Source organism: Motacilla alba, chromosome 14, assembly GCF_015832195.1.
Source record: "Motacilla alba alba isolate MOTALB_02 chromosome 14, Motacilla_alba_V1.0_pri, whole genome shotgun sequence".
In the NCBI taxonomy this organism is placed as follows: Eukaryota; Metazoa; Chordata; class Aves; order Passeriformes; family Motacillidae; genus Motacilla; species Motacilla alba.
In genome coordinates this window covers 7064857-7089078 of record NC_052029.1, presented here as the reverse complement: position 1 = coordinate 7089078, position 24222 = coordinate 7064857, and the positions used below count along the sequence as shown (strand labels likewise).

Sequence of the window (24222 nt, the reverse complement as noted above, 5' to 3'; positions counted from 1 at the left end):
AATTCACACAGTAAATAAACATTTGGAAAAAGGGAAAGAAACAACCAGACTTTGCAGTGCTGTGCTTTTTGGCACGTTGTCAGAAGAGGGGCACTTCTGCTCCCAGACATGTGGCTACTCCTGTGTTCCAGGGAATGGCAGCCTTGCTTCTGGTGAAGCACACAGCCTGCCTGATGCCTGAGGAGTCCATCAAAATCTGTCTCAGTGATCCCACCCAGGCAGCAGACTTTGCTGTGGGGGTTAAAGAGCATTGCTGAGACTGGAGGCTTCACTTACCCAGTCTAATTACATTCCTGTCCTCAACCATTCCTAATGTGTCTCAAAACCCAGAAATATTCTGGCCTCCTCAGCCTTTCATAAACTGTCACAAAGATAATCAAAAAAAGAGAAGAAATGTTTGGGCCTACATATTTATCTTTTTTCATGTCTCATATCTTGAAATAATTTTATTTCACTGGGAAAACAAAATGTAGTCTTGTGTCTGGAGGTGGACAAGCTCTTTTCAAACAATGTCTGAGAAGAAAAGGTTGATATGGTTTTTCTTTTCATGCTTGGTCTCTCTCCAGATCACTGTAAGAAATCAGTAAATAGATGAAGTGGTAAAGGGGGCCAGGAGAGGAATAACACTGAGCCACAAAAAGTAGGTTCTACAAAACTTATGTGGATTCTATGCATTATGTGTTTTTCTTTACCTCTGTCAGTAGTAAGAAAAAAAAAACATGGGAAAGAATCCAAAGACATAAAATAGTCTTCATTTTCAGAATGTCCTGAATAAAGGCAAAATGGTAAATGGTATTAGAAGAAAAGCAAATATTTAGGACAGAAATCAATGCAGGCCACAGGCTGAATTCTGAGTTTTCAAAACTCAATACAAGAATGAGAAGGAGGGCTGTAAAAATAATTTTAAATGGTATTTGTCCATTCTTGAAATTTAATATGGTTTAAAATTGCCCCAACTTGTATAGAGCCACCCCAGTGCCTATGAGATGAGAACAGTGACCAGCCATGAAATAACCACACTCCCTCCTCTTGGCCACAGACAGATCTCTCACACCATCCTGCCCATTCTACCAGCAGAATCCTGTCTAGCTGAAATTTCCCCATGCAGTCTGTTTTCCAATCCACTTCATATCATGCAGAGCAAATTCTTCTATGGTCCATATTTGGTGAGCCCCTTAATTCAAAACACAGGTCATTAGTTATTTGTTTTACTGTATGGAATACATTTTTATGTGAATTTATTGGATTCAATTCATACCTAGGGGCAGCTAAAACCTCTGAGTTTCTGCCCCTCACCCAAAAATAAACTTGTGCTAGTATACAAATGATACTTCTTTGATTTTCAGATGAAATCTTGCAAGAACTCTCCCACAGAGCTGCTTTATGTCCTGGAAGCCTTTGAACATGGTGTCTTAGATGCTAGCTTGGAAAGGCAAATGAATAAGCAATCACACACTCTGAGAGGATCAACAGCACCACCAGAGGCAGCAGCCCAGTATTTCCCTGGGCAAAATTCTCATGTTGTCTCTGAGTCAGGATTCATTACCCTTCTGTCTTTCCTTGAGTTTTCTCTTCCTTTACTTAGAGAAAGAGAAGTTTCCCACAGCTTCAGGTAATGACACCATGGTCTCAGCAAACCCACGGCTGTGGAAGCAAAGCTTTGTTACTGCTGTACACAACATAGGGACAGCCTCACAAACCTCCCACAAACAGGCAGTGACTTCATTTCAGCTGTAATATGGTGTGTCAGTGTAGCAATTCCATTGCTGTCCTGTCCTCAGCACTTTCCACCGGCTTCCTTTCTTCATCTCTAGCCCTTCATTTGAAATACACTCTTTTTGGCTAGAATAAAGATCTGCATTTCAAAAACTAGTTCTTAAAATACATCCGGATAACAAACAATTCTGCAAATACCTACTGAGAAACAGTGTCCCTACATAAGTTGATATCTTTGACTGTGACTGTAAGCTCACATGGAAGTTTTGATTTGGGTTTTTGATTTTAGTTTTTTTAGTGTCTTTAGAGCTTTTATAAGGGCTCACTCCTTTGTGGATTCTCTTCTTTCACTTCAGAGGGTTCTTCCCACTCCTACATGCCTATTTTCACAAAACCTGTAGGACAGCATTGTCTTTCAGGATTCTGCCTTCTCCCACAGCTGTAAGTGGTGTGAGTATTCAGAGCCATGTTATGGACCCACAGAGATAAGAGCATCGTCAGTAAGGAAAAGAGTGTAACATTTTACAAGAAAAAGAAAGCATTCCCAATGATAGGGCACAGCCACATGACTCTAGCCACAAGTGCTTACACAGCAACATTGATGACTACTTAAGCTGGGGAACAAAACATTACACAGTTTCAGGATCACCTCTCAAATACAGCTTATATTCAAATAAGCTTACTGAGAAATTCTGGCCCTTTGGCAGCCACAAGGATTTTTGCCACTGATATTCAAGAAAACACATTTTCATCCATGGTATTTACTTGGTAAGAGACTCACTGGTTTCCATGCTTTTGTTACATAACTATGGATTATGAAGAAAGATGTGAAACTTCCATGTCATGCCAGGCTCACACTTAAGGTTGGAAAAAATTTCATATTTCAACATTTTTTTCCAGATGAACTGTAAAACAGTAACTAAATGGACCCAGTACCTTAAAGAAAAGCCTTACTGAAATATTGAAACTGAGAACATTTTTATAATTAGCTACCAAGATGAAGGAACACAAGAACACTCGGAATGAAAGCCCTTCTATTATTATTTGGCAATGTTGCAATTGTAATTCTTTACTCTTTTTTCAAACACAACAGTGATATCTTTAAATAATATTTTTACCGATCAAGGTACAGAAGCAATGGAAAAGGCATTTCTCTAGCACCTTTCATCCAAAATCTCAGAATACTCTACAAATAGCAATTCAACTTCCTAACACAACTACCTCCTCCAATGTGCTAACAGCTCATTTTACAGCAGGTGAAACCGAGGCAGAGGGAAGTTGAGTCATGTACCTAAGGTCACATAACAAATCCATCCTCTAATTCTAAAATATCTCTTCGGATGTTTAAAGTCCACAAAGTATTTATAGGGTCTGCTTAAGAAGAAAAACAAACTCCCTCAGATTCACAGCCGATTTTTAAAGTAGTTGGCTTCAGGATACTATTAATATACTTTTCTTAGTAAAACATTTGTTACAAAACCGTGCTCAATATTACTGTTCTGAATCTTTTCAGTTTTGAAAATGAAAAGGAAAAAAACCCTGTTTCTACACTGTAGTAGCATCAGGTCACTCACACGGAGCAGAGCCCGCTGCTATTATGAAACCTGCATGAAAGAACAAGGATGGTGCTAAGAGCTGCCAAAAGCTCTCTTGACCAGCTGAACAATTCAGGTTTATCCCTGCTGATTTTGCTCATATTAGCTACGATGTTATCTCCTCCCCCCATTTTTGGTACTAGTGCCTGTGTGTCCACCTACACGTGCAAGCAGAAAGAAAACAGGATGGAGGGAGGTTAAAACGTTCAGCACAGGGCTGCCTTCCACTGCCAGCACTGAACTCCAAGGACAGGGAAGAGTCCTCGGGCAAAGAAAGCCTGCAAAGTGTTACCTGATCAGGACAAACACAAACAGCAGCTCTCCCCCATAAAACACGAAACCAGCCAGTTGGCAGCTGTTTGCCAGCTTTCTGCTTCACTTTGCTGATGAGGATTTACAGTTCACATCCTGGTTGGTTTCCTTCAAGCCCAGTTTCCAGAGAACAGTGGAGAAGTCCCTAGAAAGGGACAATTGACTACATTAGTTAAAGCAACTTTAATGGAACAAAATTTACAGAAATAATCGTTTCACTTTCTGTGTGGTTTTCCATAAGAAACAAAGAGTTGAAAATCTGGCATTAAACATGGCAAATGTCAAAAAATTTCAACAGTGCTTCAACCTCCTTTATATACAACAGAAATACAATTTATTCTTCTGAAAGACATCATCCTCAGTGTGATTGCAGATCTGAGTGGCATATCTAATGTCTGATAAAATTTAGAGACCCAGGACCATTGCAGTGGGAAAAGCAGCGAGTGAGAAAAAATTAACAGAAACTGAGGACATAGCATGAGCTTGTTGTGGCCTCAAAGGGAAAAATGGCAGGAAAAGCCAGGCAACAAAAATAGCTGCATTTTTTGGTCATTATTTACATAACTGCATCACCATTGCTATTTCTAGAATGAGAAGTCATTATTTACCTTGCAGCTGATTAAAGATCTTGGCTACAGAAGACAAATTGCTGCAACATAACTAATACAAAATTAAAACTACAAACTTATACATTTACTCTGTTCTTATGTTAAATTAGCTAAATTTTTAATTTTTGTATGCAAATTAAAGTAATTTAAATGTGAAACAGGCATACAAATGTATCTCTATTAAAAGCTGGACATAATTAACTGTGCTGAATTTAAATTATATAAGCTAGTGTGACTTTTCATAAATAGCCAAGGTCTAAGTCATATGACATCTCTCCCCTAACAGCTGGCCTGCAGTGCCTTTGATGTAAAAATTTATATAAATGAAGACCTGTGTGAATATTCACAGTGCCTTTTCTGCAACCATTTTTTTCAATTATTGATAACAGATTAATGAGATAATAGTAATGCAAATGCATTTCCAGCCTGTTTTTATTCATAATGGTTCTGTGACATTCAGAGAATATTAACAAATTGAAAGGACAAGCCACATGTAGAACTAGAAACAGCTCTTTCAGGGAGAAATAGGTACAACTTCTTGATTATTCAGATTACAGCTCTCTAAATGAAACAACTCACTCCAAAATCAAAGCAGAACTTCACAGACTCTCTTTGTAACACATGACAGGTCTATCAGCAATTGCAACTGCACGCCCTGGGCTGAAATGAGAGCAGGCCATTATCTACATTCTGTAATTTGTTTCAAGCAGAAGACACCTGTATGCTATAGAAAAGCATTCACTCAATGCCTGAAAATGGAAACAGATGGAGTTGGGTAAAACACACAAAGCCCAATTTGACAGCACAGAAAGGAGCAATTTCAGCCCACTGGAGATGAAACACCTCTTTAATGACACAATTAAGTATTTAAGAGCAGAGTCCAGTTGCACAGTCATTTATACAAAAAATGTCATGAGCTAATAAATAGCAACTGCCTTTGGTAGTATTCCTCCCTGTTGAGGGGCCAGGACAAGGGGGATGCACAACTGAAGCCTGATCTTGAAGACTAATATGATGCTCCTGGGAATTTCCCCGCCTTGCATAAAGATCCAGTTCAGAACCAGAGACAGGGAGAAAATTCAAAGTGTAACAAAAGCCTCCTAGGAATACTTGGGCAAGAGCAAAAGAAGGAAGCTACACAAAAAACAGTGCAGGGAATTAAAAACCTCATGAAGGCAAAAGGAGCTCAGCTGTACAGACAGCTACATGTACCAGACTCTGCAGAGAAGCCTTACATGGCATGGCTTCAAGGAAAATGGATGGATCCAGCTAGGGCACAGCAGAAGTCAAATCCAGACTGACACAATATATATTCCAAGCACACCACTGCTGATTAACACAGTGCCAGTTGATCTACGTATTTGGCACTATCTTAAATGAACATCTAAATTTTTGAAGGGGGAAAATAAACACTCTTTACATAAAAGGAAAGGTCTTAACAAATGAAATTCAGTTAAGCTTCCCTTAAACCTCAGTCTCAAAATTTAAATGAGTTGCTGGATTGCTGCAGAATGCCTTTAGTTTCCTAAGCATGGTTCATACTTTCAAGCAAGGCCAAATAAATGCCAGCAATAACAAACTTGAGCAAAAGCATGCACTGGAAGACATTTGCCTAGAAAACCACAGAGGGCAAAATCCTGATTTGAGAACTGCAATGCAGTATTTGTTGGCAGGGCTGTTGCTGTATTTCTTAGTGGCACTGACCCCAGAAAATTATGTCAGAACCTGGAATTTAGGATTTTCATGGTCTGTGAAATCACAGGGTAAATACCCAACCATCAACAACCCAAAGTATTTTCAGCCCCATAAAGCATTACTGACCTTCCAACCATTTATGACGACAGATCCCATTCTTAATATTGCCCTGAGGCATTATTGAACAGAAACAGGTCCAACTAATCACACACCACCAGACCTTACAGCGGCTGGGTTAAACACCCACGAGTCACTTTGCATTTAAAGGGATGTGCTCTCACACAGCAATGCGACCCAAGATGCCGCAGTATTCCCAGCAAAGCCTGTGTACTTCTGCAGGCTTGCCGAATTTCCTGTGCTATGTGACATGAACAGTGATGAGATTCACAGGAGTTCTCCCCATAATGGAAATGTCAGCACAACCTGAGTGATTTGGGGCAGGGACAGTCCTTTCTGCAAGGGCAACAGGGTTTTGTCTGCATGTATGAAAGCCTGGCACAATGGCATCCAGAACTCTGCTCCAGAGCAAAAATAAGGGCCGGAGGTGGTGTGGATTTCTCTTACTAATGTACCTGTAAAAATTCTGGTCTGCAGATGGAACTGTGTAAGACCTACTGTAAACCATTTTTCTTGTGTCCAACTGATTCTTTTTGTCCCCTCCCCCTTTTGACCCCACACAGCTGACAAAGTCAACGATGACTTCTACACCAAGCGCCGACACCTGGCCGAGCTGGCTGCCAAGGGGAGCCTGCCCCTGCACCCCGTGCGCCTGGACGAGGAGAGGGCCTACACCATCGACAGCGGGCTCACCAGGCAGAACGGGAAATCCAGGATGGGCAAGATACACACACACCCCCTGGGCTACAACTCCCACTACAAGACCTGGGATCCCAACGACCCGTCCCTGAGGCGGCAAGCGTTCACAAACAAGGGCAAGCACGGCATGGGAGACCCGACGCTAAGTGACCCGCTGACCACCCGGAGCCAGCACTACTTGGGCCCACAGCCATACTTCATAACCAACAGCAAGACAGAAGTAACTGTTTGAGTTTGTTTTCTTTCTCTTTTTTTTTTTTCTAATGAAATCCTTTAAAAATCACACGCAAATGTATACACAACACAAACACTCAACCAAAAGGCAAAAAAAAAACCACAAAAACAACAAAAAAAGAGGAAACAGAAGGAAGGAACTTCCACCTGGACACTCTTGGTATCCAGCCAGCTGTAGGCCGAAGAGTGGGTTAATACCATTCAGCAATACACACTGAAGGTTGAATTACAAACTCCATTTGTATTTCACAATGGAACACAAACCCTTGTGACTAAATTTTTTTACTTGAAACTAAAATCCATGATGAGAAGTAGCACAATCTAGCGAAACTTTATGTCTGCTTAAACATTTACACTATGTTCCTGCCTTGAGACAGAGGAAGAGAGAGAGAACAATATACTGTAATATAGTATTTCAGAGAGGAATTTTGTATAAAACCTATTAATAATCACTAGACCTGTGAAAAACCAAGAGCAACCATCTTGGTACGATCCCTAACATCTACTATTGTACTTTCAGACCATCCTCTAGAGAACGCAAAAAATATATATATACAATAAGGGACAAAGACACTTTCACAAGGAATTTATAAAGACTGTTATGATTAAGAGCATATGGGACCTTTTTGGCTGGTAGAGAATTCAGCAGGATGATAACAGCAGAAGATTTAATTTCAGTTTACTTCGTTTGATTTGAAATTTTTGGGAACCTCCAAAATAAGAAGAGACACTTCCTATGACACAGAAAGCTGCTGGGGGAAAAAGGGCATCAGAATATTCCCTCTCAGTCCTCCTGTTTTCAGGCAGATGGTAACTATTCTCACTTTGCAGACTGTCAGGATTTTTTCTTCACCTAAATGTTTTGCCTATCTTCAACTGCTTCAGACTGAAATTAAGCGTGGGTGGTGCCTTTACTGTATTACTATTGTTCAATGACAGTCTTGTTCTTCAAAGTGACCCCTCTGTTCCTTTAAGCTATTTCCTCATGTTTTGCTAAGGATGACAAGGGTTCTGCCCTGCTCAGCCTCCTCTGTTTGTTCTGAAAGGAAACTGGACTACATCTCCATGCAGTGGTTGCACAGTCAGGACTATTTAGTTAGCCCCTTCATTTTCCCAATTAAAACTTTTCCCCTCTAGTCTCTCATTTTGTATTTGCTTTTAGCCATGGTAGTTCTCTGTAGTTCAAGTAAATGTTATCTGGTATATTGTCTCTATTGTTTGGCTTTCTCTAGTGGCGTTCCCTCTTGGTGGGCTGTGTGGTGGAAGAGGCTGGTCCAGCCTCAAACATCAGAGATCTGGGGTTAAACTAAACAAACAATTGGACTCATGGTCTTGACTGTGGTTCTGATGAGCAGGATGCCTTGTTTGTGTGAGTAAAACCACTCGAACTGGGCACTGGTAGCAAACTCACAGTCCTGGGCCTGTAAAGGCTTCGGCACTTCCACAAAGAGACAGAGTTGGGATGGGGTGGCAGGCAATGCATTCAGTCTTTCAGTAATTCCTGCCCTTCCCCCCACACAAGTCACTTGGCTAAATCCCAACTAGCTGTCCTGCTACAGTTGCATTCTCACCAGCTGTCAATTCTTTGGGAGATTAGGTCTGGAAGAGTATGCAGGGAGGAGTGAGAACTGTTATGTTGTAAGAAGAATTGGAAGTGGCATTTCTTACTGTACTCAACTGACAGTGCTTCTGCTTAGTCAAGGATGCAAGGGCTAAGATTTTGAAATCTGGTTAAATGGAGATACCATTTTTTTTAGCTATATCAAGATTGATTTGCATCCTGAGAGCACCGGTATCTCTCCGTAAGTGTGCTGCTAAATTTTATGATCATATGTTTTAAGACTATCAGAAGTAGACAAACCCCACAAGACAAATACTTTGCACACAACCCAGACTCTCCACTATCTTACTTTTATTCCTTTAATCTTTATTGCCTTCACAACTGGCTGACTTAATTTGACCCTTTATGGAATGTTGCTGTTAATCCATATGCTTTAGATACACATTACAGCTGCACTCTTAATTCACACAGGTTTCGTGTAACTTGAGCATATTTTATGTGGAAATATTTTAGTAACTGTATGTTCTGTAAGTAAACCCGTGTTAATACTTGTTAACTACAGAGTTTATGATACCAATAATACTTCCTACAATAAAATGTTTGTTTGTTTTTTAAGAATGTTTATTTGTAAACATATGTATTCACTATATTACTATGAATTTCTTACCTGGCAATAAAACTGATTCTAAGTGAATCTAACTTGCTGGCTCATTCCTACACTTGTATCACTGGGCCAATTTTTGAGTCTAAACGGAGCTTTTGGAGCATCTCACTGCAGCCAGTGGGGTTCATATCAGCACAAAGGATGTTTTGCCTCTGCCAGTGTGAGCTAGGGGTTCTTTGGAAATCAACTGCACGTTACCTGCATTATGGAGAAGCTGGGTGATGTTTGAGGCTCCTTCCAGGCCCAATCATTTGGTGACTCTATGACTGCCTTTTAGATGCAATACAAGATACACAGGGATTGCCAGCCTAGCAAAACTTCATGTGCCCTGTAAGCCTCCAGGCACCACACACACCTTGTGCCACTTGATCAGTTCATTAATGTTTTGAGGAAAAACAACAGAAAGGTAAGCACGCCCAAGGGCAGAGGCTGATCCTCATGAATGCATGGCAGTTTTGCAATAAGCTTCAGACACGTCCAAGCATTGCAACTACTCAGTGAGAGCAAATGAAACACTGATGTATACTGCTTCAAACTTTTATACATTAATTAGAGAAGATCCTGTACACAACATCTGTGTACCAAGTCTGCTGGAACAGAAAGTCCTTACAGGCTTTTAGTAGTGCTAATGGCTCATAAAGCTGACAGAACCTTGGTAAAGAGTTTGGGTAGCTTCTTCTCCTTTCTTTGCTAAAATGACAGTGAATAAATTTCAGAAGAAGAAACAGGGAGTCAGGAAACCCAGCTTCAGAATCCACTTACTGCATGACCTGATACAAATTCTTTAGATAGTTTATGAGTCTTTGAGAGCCATGACACATTATCAAAGGGAAAACATAAATTCAAAAGTCTCCAGAATTAGCCTTTTTATACAGTAGAAAAATGTCATTTTCAATATACACTGTCATGGGTGCCAGGAAGTGGTTCTTAAAAGCCCCATTTTTTGTTGCAGGAGCATTTCCCTGCCTCAGGTACAGCTACAGAAACAACTCCTTCCTGCCAGAGGGCTGAGAGACATACAGAGTTTGGTCAGTGCCAGGAAAATTCTGGGCAGCCTTGAGACCCACAGGGAAGCCTGAGGGGCCCAGTGGAACACAAGCTTAACCTGAAGTAGACACAACTTCCTTTTACAGCTCCATCTATGCAGATATTGTTTCTAGCATCAAATTCCTGACTGGAATCACAGATGGCAAAAGGGCCAACTGCTTAGCTAGTAGAAGTGTCTCAGCATAGCTTTTGTTCTTTCAGGTACATTAAAACCTCCAAAGAAAACCCACTGGAATGTGATTTTGTGTTTCCACATGTTTATTTTCTCTCATGACAGCCTGACCCTTTTGACATCACTAGCAAGAATGGCACTGGGCTCCCACCAGCATTTCTGCCATAAGGCTCTCTGATCCTAACACAGATGCAGTGACTACAAACAGAAAAGTGCCCTGTCAAGAAAGGAGGGTGTTCCTGCACAGAGCTATGGAGTCTAAAAGCCCAAAGGCTTCTGGTTTCGAGCCCTTTACCCTGGAAACATATGTTCTCATGACTAAATCTTTAGAGCATGGTCCTTAGCTTACACAAACTGAAGATGTGATGGCTTATATAAATAGAGGATCAGGTCTCAGGAGATTTCACACTACAAGGTGTCTCCACAGCTCACAAATTTAGATTTTAATAGATCTGGGAAAAGACTTATGCTTTGCTCTGTTCTTATAGAATGGTTATTGAATTTTGGGTACTAAATAAATAACCCTAGTCCACAAATCCCTTTTGCACACAATCTTGAGCACTTTATTTAATCCTGGTCTGTATACTTGAATACATGGAGGACTTCCAAAGATAAATATAGGCTTCACTGTAATTATATCATCTTTCTATTTGGCATAGATAATTTTATTTTCCTAAAAACACTTATGATAGGCAATATTATTGTATTAAACTATACAATCTCATATATCATCTGCTGCTGAAAATGTGATCATAGGAGGAGTAACACATTACCAAAAAGTGAACATTGTTGTTTTTATTGGTGGGAAAGTCATAAAGCTCTATTTTGAAAAGTGTCTGTAAAACAATCTTGGAATTCATGCTTCATGCTTTAGACATTTCCAGACTCAAATTTTGCTCAGCCTGCAAGCTAGGTGAATCCTCATACCTGCCAACCAGGCCCTTCCTCCTGGTCCAGGCACTAATGAAAGCCAGGACCAAATCAGGGTACTGGTTATACCCCGTATCTGCACAAAAGCTGCTGTTGTACAAATGCAGCTGAGGGATGCAGCAAACATTTCCACAGAAGACACACCATGAAGAGATTGACACACCTCATTCAACTGTGCAGGCCACATCATGTTAGCAAAGCATGGGAGATGTATTTGTCCCCAAAGACAGCCTTCTGTGACAACCTGATCCTAGTTTTGGGCATTCTTCCCATGTCAGAATCTGCCAAATAAACAATACTGAACAGGCCATGCTCCCAGAATAGGCCCTTCTCATCCCACAGCCACTCTTCCAGCAAGACAATGGTGTGTTTCAACAGCAAGGTGTTCTCCCTTAAATTTCATTTTTCACCTTCAGAGCTAAGGGACCCATTCAGGCAAGGGGAAGCTTTGGATTCAGTCGATCCTGAGGCTAAGATCAAAACCCCCGTCTATTACTGCTGCTCCCATTTCACATATCAGAAAAGAATAAGATGCAATTTGTGTCTAAGTTCATGAAGCACTGCTGTACAAAGTCAGGTCCTTCGTGGATGCATGAAGAGGCTCTGTACCTCTCTTTCTCTGCAGGGAACTTGAAGCTAATTTTTCATCCTCAAGCAATCATTCTGTGAAAGGTTTTTTTTTTGGTTAGTAAAGCTAGAATTCAGAGCTAGAATTGTTTTTGTCTTCGCATTCTGTAATACACTGCTACACACAGTTGCATCTTGTCTATTTAAGTCAACTCTAGCTGCCTTCACTTGGCAACTCCTGCATTTATATGGTAAGAGGCATTGCTCCTCGTTAATAGGGGTTGATGTGCTGGCAGAGTTCATCTTCTGAACCTGCACACCAAGCCTTGTGTGCATCCCTCACAATAAATAAGGCTGGGAGAACAATATGTTATCAAAAGTGATGATTTCAAATCAAGAGAGAATGTCAGGTAGTGTTGCTGCTGTTTAATCTGAGGTTGAGCTACAAACAAGAACTGAAAACCAGTATTAATCACAAGCCTTTCAGTGGCCATTGGCAGCATTATTTGATAAGGAAACCAGTGCTCCACAGCAGCAGGTGTGTCAGTGAAGCCACTTCACTCCCCGAGCAGTAGCACATTCTTTTCACTGCATGCTGCAGTTGGCCTCAAGTTCACCCTCTGGGATTTGGGCTTACACTGACATTTTGATCATTGTAGCTGTTATCAGAGACTGGCCAATTTCAGTGAATATATTCCTTAAAGTAATTTATCCTCAGAGGAAAGAACACTTTACCTGCTACTTATTATTTCTTTAAGCAACAGAAACACTGCAAACTTGGATAGGGAGTTGGAACTAGATTATCTTTAAGGCCCCTTCCAATCCAAACCATTTTATGATTCTATGATTAACTGTGCCTTTTTTTTTTTTTTTTTCTGCCACAGGTGAAGAAAAGCTAGGCTTTGCTTTATCCTTACAGGGGTAAGAGAGCTCAAGGAGGGCTGCTTTTCTTCCTCTTTTCAAGGCAGAGTTACAATTCAGCAGGAGATTTTCATACACATCCTGCAGGAGACTGCACTGGCTACAGAGCACAGAGGCAGCCTGTTGACTCCCTCTTATACTAGGAATGAAAAAATCATGCAGTTGAAAGACATAAAGGTAGACCGGACTACTGTGGCCTCAGTACTGGCTTTGCAAGTTGGCTGCTACTTTCCACTGCCCTTTGAAGAGGTCAGGAGAACTGTGTGGTATTTTCACAATTGATGCTCTCCAGTGAACTCCTGCAGCCTTCTTGAGCACTGCCTCACACCCAGCACCTCGTCTGGCTCTCACCTTTTATGCCACAGTTGCAGTTTTGGGGATCAACCTCACTTTGTGCACACCTGCATGCACAGACACATCCTATATCACTTGAGCTTCGGAGCTTGACTCCCTAAATCATTTGTGTCTGCAACACCATTGAAGGGTAATACTGACTTGGAAAATCCACCTAACTGCCTCACTACACTTTAGGGGCCTTATTTCCGTTTTGAAGATGGGATCTATATCCCTAATTTACTTTACTGCTTTTGAAAATTAAATACTAAAGAATATGCATTCTACAGAAGAGACAATCTAAAGTTTAGGGATGAAAAGTGTCCTTTAGGGCTGTAATGTATTCTGCCATTACTGCTTGGAGAATAATACTAAGGATGATAGAGAGCAACTTGACAGGATTCATTAAGGCAGAGACAGCCTGTGCACGCTGTGATGCACAGGACTCTGCACAAGTCTGCCTATGCAGAGCAAACTGCTCTGGTTTTTACGGAATGTGATTTATGAGTTTGTTTTTGTGGTTTTGTCTCTTTTTTTTCTGTTCCAAAAGATGAATCTCAAAAGCACAACACTGAGAGTGCTCATAACAAAGGTGCCCTGTTGAACACAGCAAGCAGCACAACATTGTACAGCACAACTGTGACAGCAAAGGCCCTGAGCCCGCACTGCTGAGTTAGTGGCAGCATTGTCAGCGTGTGGAAAACCAAAACCCACCGACAACACACATTCACTCTTTGATATGCAGAACTTTCAGACTCCACTACAAGTGATTTTTCTCAACCTGACATCAACTAAATGGTATAGAAAAGGAAGTGCAGCAGATACACCACAGGATTGCACAGATCTTCTAGACTGACTTACAGCTGAGACTGCAGTTCAACAAAATAATGGCTGCAACATTGCCTTGTAGCAAACCACAGTTATCCTGCCAGCATCTCATCTCATCTCCCTGGATGTCTCGTTCTTCTGACACAGCTCATAATGAGTAGGGAAGACTCCACTCTCAAGCTGTTGCTTGGCTTCAATGTGCACATTCAAAGTCCTTGTGAAAGACAGCTACTCCAGCCATTAGGATACTCAAGTTTGCATAAAGTCAAAATCCAGGTATAAATCTTAAACTTTCTAGAAACAGCAGCATAGTATATTGAATTTTGAGTCCCAGATATGATTTCCTTATGAATTTCTGCCTAGCTTCTTGAAACCCTCCCATGTTACACACTCTTCAGCTTCTTTGACTTTTAGTTAATATTTAACTGCTCACCTACTAATATGTTTTTTATATTTCTACACAAAATGAGCATCACAATAAATACTGGTATTCCATAGGCTGTTACTTCACTGTTTACAATGTATTTTATTATTAAATGATAATTTTATTAGGTAAAATATTCTCCAAAGACAGCTGCATTGGAGGAGTATTAGCAGGAAATTTTCCTATCGCCCCCAGATCTACTGATGATCACTGTTCAGTTATCTTTGAGGTTGCACTTTGTTGACAGCTTAGTAATATTAAAATTTACTTTTTTAAGAGCTTCTATGTGCACTATAAAATCTGTTAAACATGTTTTCTTTCAAAATAAGAAGACAATACACATGTATTTTCAAAAAGATTGTGTCTTTATGGACTGTGAGTAAACAGGTAGAAGAGAGGAGATGCTACACTTCAGTAAAGGGAAAATATTGAGTGTTTCACCAGCTCAAATCCTATTCCCCATACCTATAATATTCCAGCCATAACTGGCATTATAACTGTGTAATAATACTTTCTCATACAGTAATACTACAGAGGTTGAAGTGTAGCCAATGCTTTTAAACAACTTCAGGCAAAGATGAAGTTGACTTTCTAATAATGTTTTCCAGTATGTTCTATTACCTCTGTTCACTCTTCAAGAGTGACCTTTCAGGATGGGTCAAGCTTCAGAAAAAAACAGAGTTACAAAACTGCATAGCTATTCTGTGTAAAATATCACAGTAATCAACAGCCTTAAAAAACTCTTTTCTATTGTCTAATCTGACCGTGGGATGAATATATATTGTATTCCTATATATATGTATACACACAAGAAAAGAACAACCAAAAAAAAAGGGAAAAACATGGGCAAGACATCCTGGTGGTGTGCATCTCCTTCTGTTAACACTGCCAGCATCACAGCACACTCCCCAGGGAGCAGCTTACCAACATCAGCAGAAGTAAGTTTGCATTGATAGGGTTAAGCAGCAAGAGGACATTACTTCAGAAAGATGTAATGTTTTTTCCTTTCTCCTCTGCACTGCCTCTGGGGATTGGCTGGTTGATTCTGTTTGGCTGGTAAATTTGGGGTTTGTTAATGTCAGAATGGGCATATTCCTGTCATCAAACAAAGTAGGAGAAAAAACAGATTATCAAAAAAAAAAATCCACTAGATCAAGTGAAAGGTTACAAAACTTCAGCAGTGACTTGGCTGCAGTAAGGAAAAACATATAGACTTGATAGTGCTGCCTGCTAATAACTAGAGAAGTTTTACACCATCTGCTAATTTCCCCTTTGTCAGCTGCACAAGGGAACCACATGAGAGACACCATAATAAACAGAGGTATTTTTTCTCCCTTGGAGATCATAAGTCTCCAGAGCCTGTGGCATATATGTTCACTTACACCCAAGCTGTTAATATATACAAGTGAGAAGAGAACCAGTATTTTTATCAATGTGGAATAGCAGCTGAGACAGACAACACAACCTCCGCAGAGGGGCATATCCATATGTTACACAAGAATAGATGCCAGAAAAATAATAGTGGCTGGGGCTTTTCTTGGAGAAAGGCATTTTAACTATAGGTCAAAAATCTATTGTCCATAAGGACTCTGCAAAAACAAACATAGCATAAGATCTTAAAAAAAACCCAAACACAAGACATCTGGAAAGTGCCTGCTGTACGTTAAGATCCTGCTTCTCTTATCCAGTTAGGACATACACTTGGCTCTGCCAAAAGCCCTGCTATGCATATACTATATTTCTTGATCTTTTCTGTTGCCTAGTAAAGGTTTTCAAATTTGCTGCCAATTCAACCCCTGAAGCACAGATGGGAATAAAAAGCATCTTATCTCCTAGCATACGATTCCATATCATGTTTTCTACTATTTTCAAGCTGTACAATCTCTCAAGCTGCATGACATGCCTGTTTCCCTTGGGAGACTATCTCATATACACCCAGAATCCTGATTCCTCTGTGCATATAAGGCTTGAAGTTGTAATAGAGAGTAGCTCTATTCTCTCATTTCTTTTTGTCTTGTTCTTTCAGCAACAGGAGAATTGCCAGAAAGCTGTTTCATAAGGTTCTCATCCAAAACTTCAGACAAACTGGACTGTTAGCAGGGAAGGCACTTCAGGGGCTTAGTTGGTAAGCAGAGAAAATTTCTCCTGAGCATCCTGATAGAGGTGCAGATTTCTGCCCTGAGTCCACCCAGTGACATCTTAAAAGTCAATGGCTCATTTCTAATGGTAAGGTCTCCAATCCAAAAGATGGCAAGTTGCAGTAGATATCATCTACTTTATCAAGATTTCTTAATCTGGCTTGTGTCATTTTCATAATAAATGAGGGAAATGTGGGTTAAATTAGCCTACTGTAAAATATTACTGTAATGGAAGAACCTTCTAAAAAACCACACAGAGAAATCAGGCAACGTTCTTCAAAAGTTTGCTTTAAACTATCAAAATGCATTTGTGTTTCATTGTCTTAGTGAGGAAAAGTATTAAATTTATGTGTAACTCCTGTCAGCTTAAAAAAAAAGGAAAGCAATATAGGAATAAAAGTGTTCACCACATGGCATGGGGGCATGAACTGAGCAGGATGGAGCACTGAGGATATTGCACAGTATCACATACACACCATTATTCTATATGACAGGTAGGAATGACAGCATTCTGAAACCAACAAGTTTCAGAATAACAGTTCAGGCAGCAGAATTGCAAAACACAGGGCTTGGAATTCTAACACTGTAAAAGCTGCCCATGAGTCAAGAAATTCAGACAGGTCAAATAGTAAATTCACATAAACTTCCCACCCTGCTCAGATGCAATAAAGCCTCTGCTAGAATACGGTGACAAGCCTTGGCCATCATTATTCCAGAGATACGAGGGTCAGCTGGAAAGCACCAGGGAAGAAAAAAAAAATGTTAAGGTTATTATAATCAGTTCTTACTTAAACAATGAGTATGAATGAGCAAAGGTGTAGAGAAAACAATCTGTGAGGAAAACAATGGAAAAAACTGCAGCTGTTTATGCTGCAGAACAGATAACTGAAGAGAGGTATTATGTACAGATTAAATATTTTGCAATGGAGTCCCTGAAAAGAGGATAGAACTATTCATGTCTAGAATATGGAAAGAGTTCGGTCTCATCCTAACCTTCCCTGAGAAGGAAAGAGTCATGAAGAACTTCATCATATTATTCCAGTACTTTAAAAAGTGGCTGAAAAGGGATGGATGCTCTCTTTTCACAAGGAGCCACATGGACAAGACAAGGTGCAGGTGGGTGCACTTTTCATCGGGAGAGATTTCATCTCAGTAAAAGAAACAATTTTTTTTTACAGTGAGAACAATTAAACACTGCAGCAACCTGGCCAGGGATGTGGCAGAGTCCCCATCACTGGATTTTCAAGACCTGAGTGAACAGGGTGCTGGATCATGTCATCTAGACTGCCTTTCCCATTAAAGGTTGGACCAGATGTCCACTGAAGGTCCCTTCCAGCCTGGGTTATTCTGGGTTATTATTTCAGCTTCTCCACTGGCAGTGCAGGTAAGGAGTGACATATATAAACACTGGGGCTGACACTGATCCCTTGATATTTAAAAAATGCAGAGGATTTTTTTAAAGACAAAATATACTCAGCAACTGACAATAAATCATGTTTTAGATTACATTATTATATCTATGTAAAGAGCTGCCAAAAAGAAGAAAATAACATACACCACCAGAGACAGGGAAAAAAACCTCTCATTGGTGTAAGCACAATTTAGTCATGTGTTAGAAGAAAACCCTTTTGAATGGCGTGGAATGACAAGCAATGAAATGCATTATATACAGAGGCTGTGGAGTTTCCATTGCTAAATGATTTTAAAGAAACATTGAACTGATTCTGTCAAGAATGATTAGATATTTCTGAACCCTTCTTGAAGAAAGATGGACCATTCAAAGGCCATTACAGCTCTCCTATTATTTTCTCTTCAAGGCCCAAAGCAAAGATGGGGCAGAAAGTCTTTTTCCCTAGGAATGAGTTTTTTCTCACATCCTTTTATCAGTTAGCAGCAGATGAAAGCTGTAATTAGAAGCATAAAGGTATCTGCTGTTTCCCCCAAATTCAGTGTTGCTACACTGCAATTGCAAATCAGCACATAATGTTGCCCAGACAGATTTACACAGCAGCTAAAAGCACATATATTCAGACATGCTACAGACTGTCTGGGAACAAAGAATCCTGAGGCACAAACTACTCCAACTGTCTTCTTACACATTACCAATATCAACTTGATTTTTACATTTAACAGTAGCTCTTTCATTGCATGTCCTTCCCTGGCAGCCAGCCACAGTTTTTAAAAGGTCAAAATCCTGATCTTCAATATAACATCCCACACAGATGACGTGATCTCAGAGGTAAGGAAAGAACCTGCCTCTGCAAGTCAGCTTAGAGCTACAACCTGAATAAATCATGACTCTGAGTTCCGTGAAAGCATTGGAAAGGGCAGAAGAATAGAGAAGGGAGGTAGGACAGGCTTTGAACCATGAAGAAGGACAGGGCTTCCAAAATCCATCGGTTCCATTTCCTAGCCTGAAATGGACTTCCTCCATCATTTAGGATGAAACAGTTCATTTTCTGTATCAGTTCAGTTAAAAAGTTAATTAGTTCAGCTTAAAAGATCAGTTATTTGTATGAAACAACCTAGCTGTCATCTGACTGTCAGTTTCCTGGGACAATTAATCCAGCCCATACTATTTAAGAGGAACAGGTAAGGAAAGGAGTTGTGTTCCCAACTGCTCCCAGCACAGTTCCTAGACAAACTCTAGGCAGTCGTGGGATGCACACACAGGGTTAAAGCTCCAAACAGATAAATTGACTGAGAATTTAGGCAATGATGTCACCATGACCAGAAGTTGGCCTTAAGATAAATAAATGGGCTTTCACTATTCCCTTCAGGCATTTGCTGTCCCCTTGGCACCAAGATGAAATCATAATGCGTTGTAATTACAGATAAAAGGGATTTGACATGAGAGCTCTCCAAACAAGCCAAACATCCTGGAAAGTGAAAAAAAACCCCAAAAACCCCAACAAAACAACAAAAAAACCCCAACTTGCTTGCATGCTCATTCTTCACAGTCAAGAATAACCATCAAGACAATTTTCTTATTATTAGCAGCTGTTCAGAAATCAGTGCTGGATACATTAGTTAAATCAGTGGGCTTTCCCAGAACAAAAAAAGAAAATTATGGAAAGAAGAGGACTTGAGAGTAAATTAGTCAGACTGCAACAATATCAAAAACATGAAAATCTATAGCTCTGGCATGCAGAAATTACACAAACCCAAATCACACTAACAAAAGACAGATTCTAAGCATAACTGAATAACTTAAAGTATAATCACCCATTTTTAAGTCAGCACAGAGGATGGACTCATCTACAAAGACTCCTCTGAGGAAAATTCCAGGGATAAGAAAAGGGTATAAGAAAAAAAAAATAGGAAATGTTATACACTTCTATGCCTGTAATTTGAAAACAACTCTAAACTATAGCTGAGGAAATGTTGCCAGCACCCTACAAAGGACAGCATGAAAATGCCTTTCTATTTCCTATGACCAGATCATAAGGCATATGAACAAATTCTTTAACATTACCTCTGTAAGTGCTGGTACAAGAGTGCATGTCAATAATATGTTTAAAACTCCTGCTACGGCATTTGTTAGTTGTCCAAGTGCTCTGTGGGGAACCCCCTGGGGGTTCATTCTGCAAGGATTCACTTTTTTTGACCTGGTTTGAAGCTGTGGGCTGCTGCCAACATCAGACTCTCAGCTGCACAGAGGCATTTCTAAAAGACAGTGACACTCACAAAAGAGACTTCTCTCCCCTGTCAGGAAACTCAACAATCCAGGTTATTGGTATTAACCCACTGCAGAGAAGAAGCACTATAAACTAAATGCAAGTTGAATTTATATCAACATTACAGATGTGCACGTAAAGAGCGTAGCCCAAAGCCATACTTACAAAGCCTGTATACACTTCTATTGATGAAGTAGAAAAACTGTTTAAAGTTTAATTGCAAGGATCTCACACTTGCAACAGAAAAACCCCAAGCATGTTAATTCTTTCCTCACTGACTTTACCATTAGCAAATGAAGACCATGCTAGGAAACTCAAATTAGCAGCAGAAGTAATTATTTTAATGTTATCCCTTTCATCCCTTAAAGCCTTTTCTAAAAAATCAAACCACAAACTACTCTTAGGATGAATTGTTTCCTCCAAGGTATTTTATCTTTAAAATGTGAAACAATTTGGCCTAAATAACAGAAACTGCAGACATGACTGCGAAAGTGCATCTAAAAAAAAGTAATTATCTAGTATAGAACTTCATATAAGTTTGGACACTAATTTTCTACCTGCTCTCCATACTTCCTTTGCTACTGCTTCACCCTGCTAGTAGTGTTTCTGTGAGAATCATTTGCTTCAGTTTTGTAAACCCACATCATGATCTTTACTAGTAAAGTGTGAGGTGTGTTGAAAGAAGAACATTAAATAGGATTTTTATTTTCACTTTTCCTGGTGAGGATCCCTCTCCCTTGACAGACAGTGCCAGAGAAATGCCACAGATCTTTTTATTTTGTGCTACTATCACCATCCACAGACAACCATAGTCCGTAAACACTTTAGACCTGGATGAATAAAATTATATATAAAATATAAATAGCACCCCAACAGTTCAGTCTGCAATGTAGAGATAGCTTGTTCATCTCATTAAACTATAGAATAGGATATTTAGTATTTATAAATGTAAATGTAAAACAATTATTCAGCTATTTCACAGGGAAATTGGTGATATTTGTTGAATATTGCTTGCAATCATAATTTCAAAAGTTTGTATACACAAGCTTGATTCTTGAAGAGAAACAAACTGCTAGAAGTATAAATGGGCTCAATAGTCTAAAAATCATTGTAAATTCTAGGAGGAACTAGTCAAAAGCTTCACCACAGGTAGCAGCAGGATCTCTTCAGAGGGATTACATTCCAAGCAAGGCAGCATTATGGCCCAGGGTAATCCTGCCAGGCGCTGCCTCTGAGCTGCCCAGGGTCAGCTCCTCCCGGGTGGCCCCTGGCAGCAGGGCACAGGAGAGGCTCTGGCCATGTGTGACCTGTGCCTGACACCCGGGGAGGGCTCTGAGCATTCACAGCAGGGGGCTCTGGGCCCAGAGTCCTCACTGAAACCCAGGGGGAAATCTAAATGGGGGATAACAACACCTGAATGTGCTGCATTACCCAGCCAACACCAGAGCCTGCTGAGCCCTTGCTGCTGGGGCTGTTCTGCCCAATACTGACTTCTGTAGCAAGTTTCTGCTCTTGCAGTAACGGTTCTAACCTCAACAAAAAGAGGAATTACCTAAAATCTTTTATTCTGTGGCCTAAAATACTATCTGTTGTTGCATTAGTTTTATTCATTATTTAAATAAATTGACATAAATGTATACATAAATGTTTATAAGCTAAAGCAGCATGTAGTAGAAAATCCTGGCTTGCAGATGAAGTTCTCCATTTCTAAGGCATCGTTTCCCTTTTCCAGTGCACTCCCTCTTCTAGGCAAATAAAGTTACCAAGTTGTAGGACAGTTGCAGACTTCTTATTAAATATTTTCTCTTTTTTATTTTAAAAAAAATGCCATTCCTTAAACATTCTGAAAAGGTAAAACAAAACAACAACAAAAAACCCCAAACCAAAACCAACCAAACAAAGAAGGGAAAGCAAGTCTCTCACTGCAAAAATAGAGAGCAAAGTGAAGAACTGTTTTTAAAGCTCTAGCAATAGCTAATGCCATTTTTTGGATCAAAACCAGTCACTGGTAGCAAGTGGTAAGTTCTGAAAGGCCTGAGCAACTTAGGGTGACTTGAGATCCCTTTAGTAGATCTTGATAGATTTTCATAATTTGTTAACATTTTGTTCCTGTTTCTATATAGTTTTCAATTTGTATGAATTTTTCGTTTTGATAGTAGCAATTTAATCTAAACAAATATTTTCCGATTGGAATTGCATTTTCTACTTCTTTACTGGAGAAAATTGTCACTACAGCATTAATTAGTCTCTTAATTCTTTGTTAAACTGCTGCATAATAAGGGATTTATTGCTAAAAAATGTGTAAGGAAGGGAGTTTCATTTCAGCATGAGATTTGTCTAAATTTGTTTTTGGCTGCTGAACTGAAAGAAAACCTGTAGTCTGCTGCTGGAGGAAGCTCCCTCAAGTCAAAGTCATGAAATCATGGCATAAAAAAATTGTTTTTCCTGTGTAACTAATAACAAAGGTAAACAGCTTGTTCTAGCAATTCCCTAAGAGGGACTTAGAGCCATCTGAAGCTTGTGAGGTTTTAGATACGAGATTCCTCTTGATTTCAGCATTGGTTTAATGTCTTAAAAGGATGAAAGGCTGCCTTTAATAAGATGTTTTCACTTCCACACTTTATATATAGATGACTTCTTCGTGATTTCCTCTCCATACTTTAGTTTTCTGTAAGTGATTTTGTGCACCTTGCATGCACCTTCAGCTTTCTCAGCAGTGGCAGAATACACAAGCGGATAAAACATGATCTGCAGTTAATGGAAGGCTCCAATGAAGACAAATATTTCATAAATGTCTAAAAAGATGGATAGCAAGTCAGACAGAATTTTTTTTTAAAAAGGCAGTATCAATCTACATAATATCGTTCCTTGTCAAGGAATGGGCTATCTTAAGTGTGTGTAAACAGCAATATTATTCATGGTTACCACAGTGTAATTTCTTGCTGGATTTGAATGAGGTTTCTTTGAATATAAATGAAGAGACTAAGTGAAGATAAAGGAAGCATCTGAAGCTAGAAACAAAAAAAAAAACCCTAAAATTAAAATGATGAAGTCAGATGCACTTCCTTTTATTGTGTGTATGAATACGGATGATTATTAAACCAGGAGAATTATAACAGTAGCCAGAGTGGAGCACAATGCAGGGAGAAAAGGGTTTCCCAATTCCATTCTGCCAACGTGGCTCAGCCTTGACACCCAGCTTTATTGCCAGTGGAACCCTCAGCCTCTTTTAAATAGTCTTGAAATTGCTTCAAACTGTATCAGAAAAACTGATAATTTTTAGGAAGATAAATGATTGCAAAACCCTCACAAATCCATATCCCTTTGTGCCAAGGGAAATGTAATACCGAGGTCACTGGGGCTAAGAGGCATCAACCAGGCCCGCCATATCTTCAGCATGTTGATTATTAACTGACATTTGTAACAAGGAACAGAAGGCAATTTAATCTGCCATTGTCAGCGTGTTGCCGTGACTTGGAGCAAACCCAAGTGAGCAGCAACATTCAATGTGCAATTCCCTGGTGCCAAAACCAGAGCCAGGGGATCAGGCCTAAACCCTGTGAGATATCAGCTGCTGAAAATGCAAAATACCAATACGTGCTGCAATCCACCTGAGCTCCAGCCCGTGTCAGACTGGGACCTGATCCATCACACTGGCAAGGCAGGCAGGAACCAGCACAGAAACTGTCAGGGAACCCTGACAACAGAAAACGTGGCCTGAGGCAGCTTGGAATGAGGAGAGAACGTGTGCTGCAGAATCCAGTACAGAGGTGATGGCAGGCTCAACATGACAAAAACAACAGAGCAGGCCAGAGCAGGTGTAGCAAACACTACCAATGAAAACAAACCGCAACGAGACTCTGTTAGTCTTCTTCCAAACACGCATCTCTGTATGGAGCAGACAGAGCTTGGATTCCTGGGTTAATCCAGGCTGTCTGCACTCCAGTATGGCCATTGGGACAACGTTAATAACAAAGGACAGCA

The 24222-nt window shown here is 40.0% G+C and overlaps 1 protein-coding gene and 1 long non-coding RNA gene across 5 annotated transcripts in view; one reads left to right on the top strand and one right to left on the bottom strand.

The window, feature by feature from the left end:
* The window catches only part of SHISA9 (shisa family member 9), a 177761-nt gene extending 168530 nt beyond the window's left edge, over positions 1-9231 (top strand). For all 3 annotated transcript variants that reach the window (XM_038151044.1, XM_038151045.1, XM_038151043.1), the window contains one exon: positions 6607-9231. In XM_038151044.1, the coding sequence (XP_038006972.1) occupies positions 6607-6974 (368 nt within the window). In that variant the 3' untranslated portion in view covers positions 6975-9231. The remainder of the gene's footprint in view (positions 1-6606) is intronic.
* LOC119706873 overlaps positions 1-24222 on the bottom strand; it is a 210086-nt gene that overhangs the window by 148489 nt on the left and 37375 nt on the right. Inside the window, exon 1 of one of the 2 annotated variants that reach the window (XR_005258620.1) lies at positions 3604-3990. The exons of the other annotated variant lie outside the window; for it this stretch is intronic. This is a non-coding gene — a long non-coding RNA (uncharacterized LOC119706873). Of the gene's footprint in view, positions 1-3603; positions 3991-24222 lie in introns of those variants that run through there. 2 annotated transcript variants of the gene reach the window in all.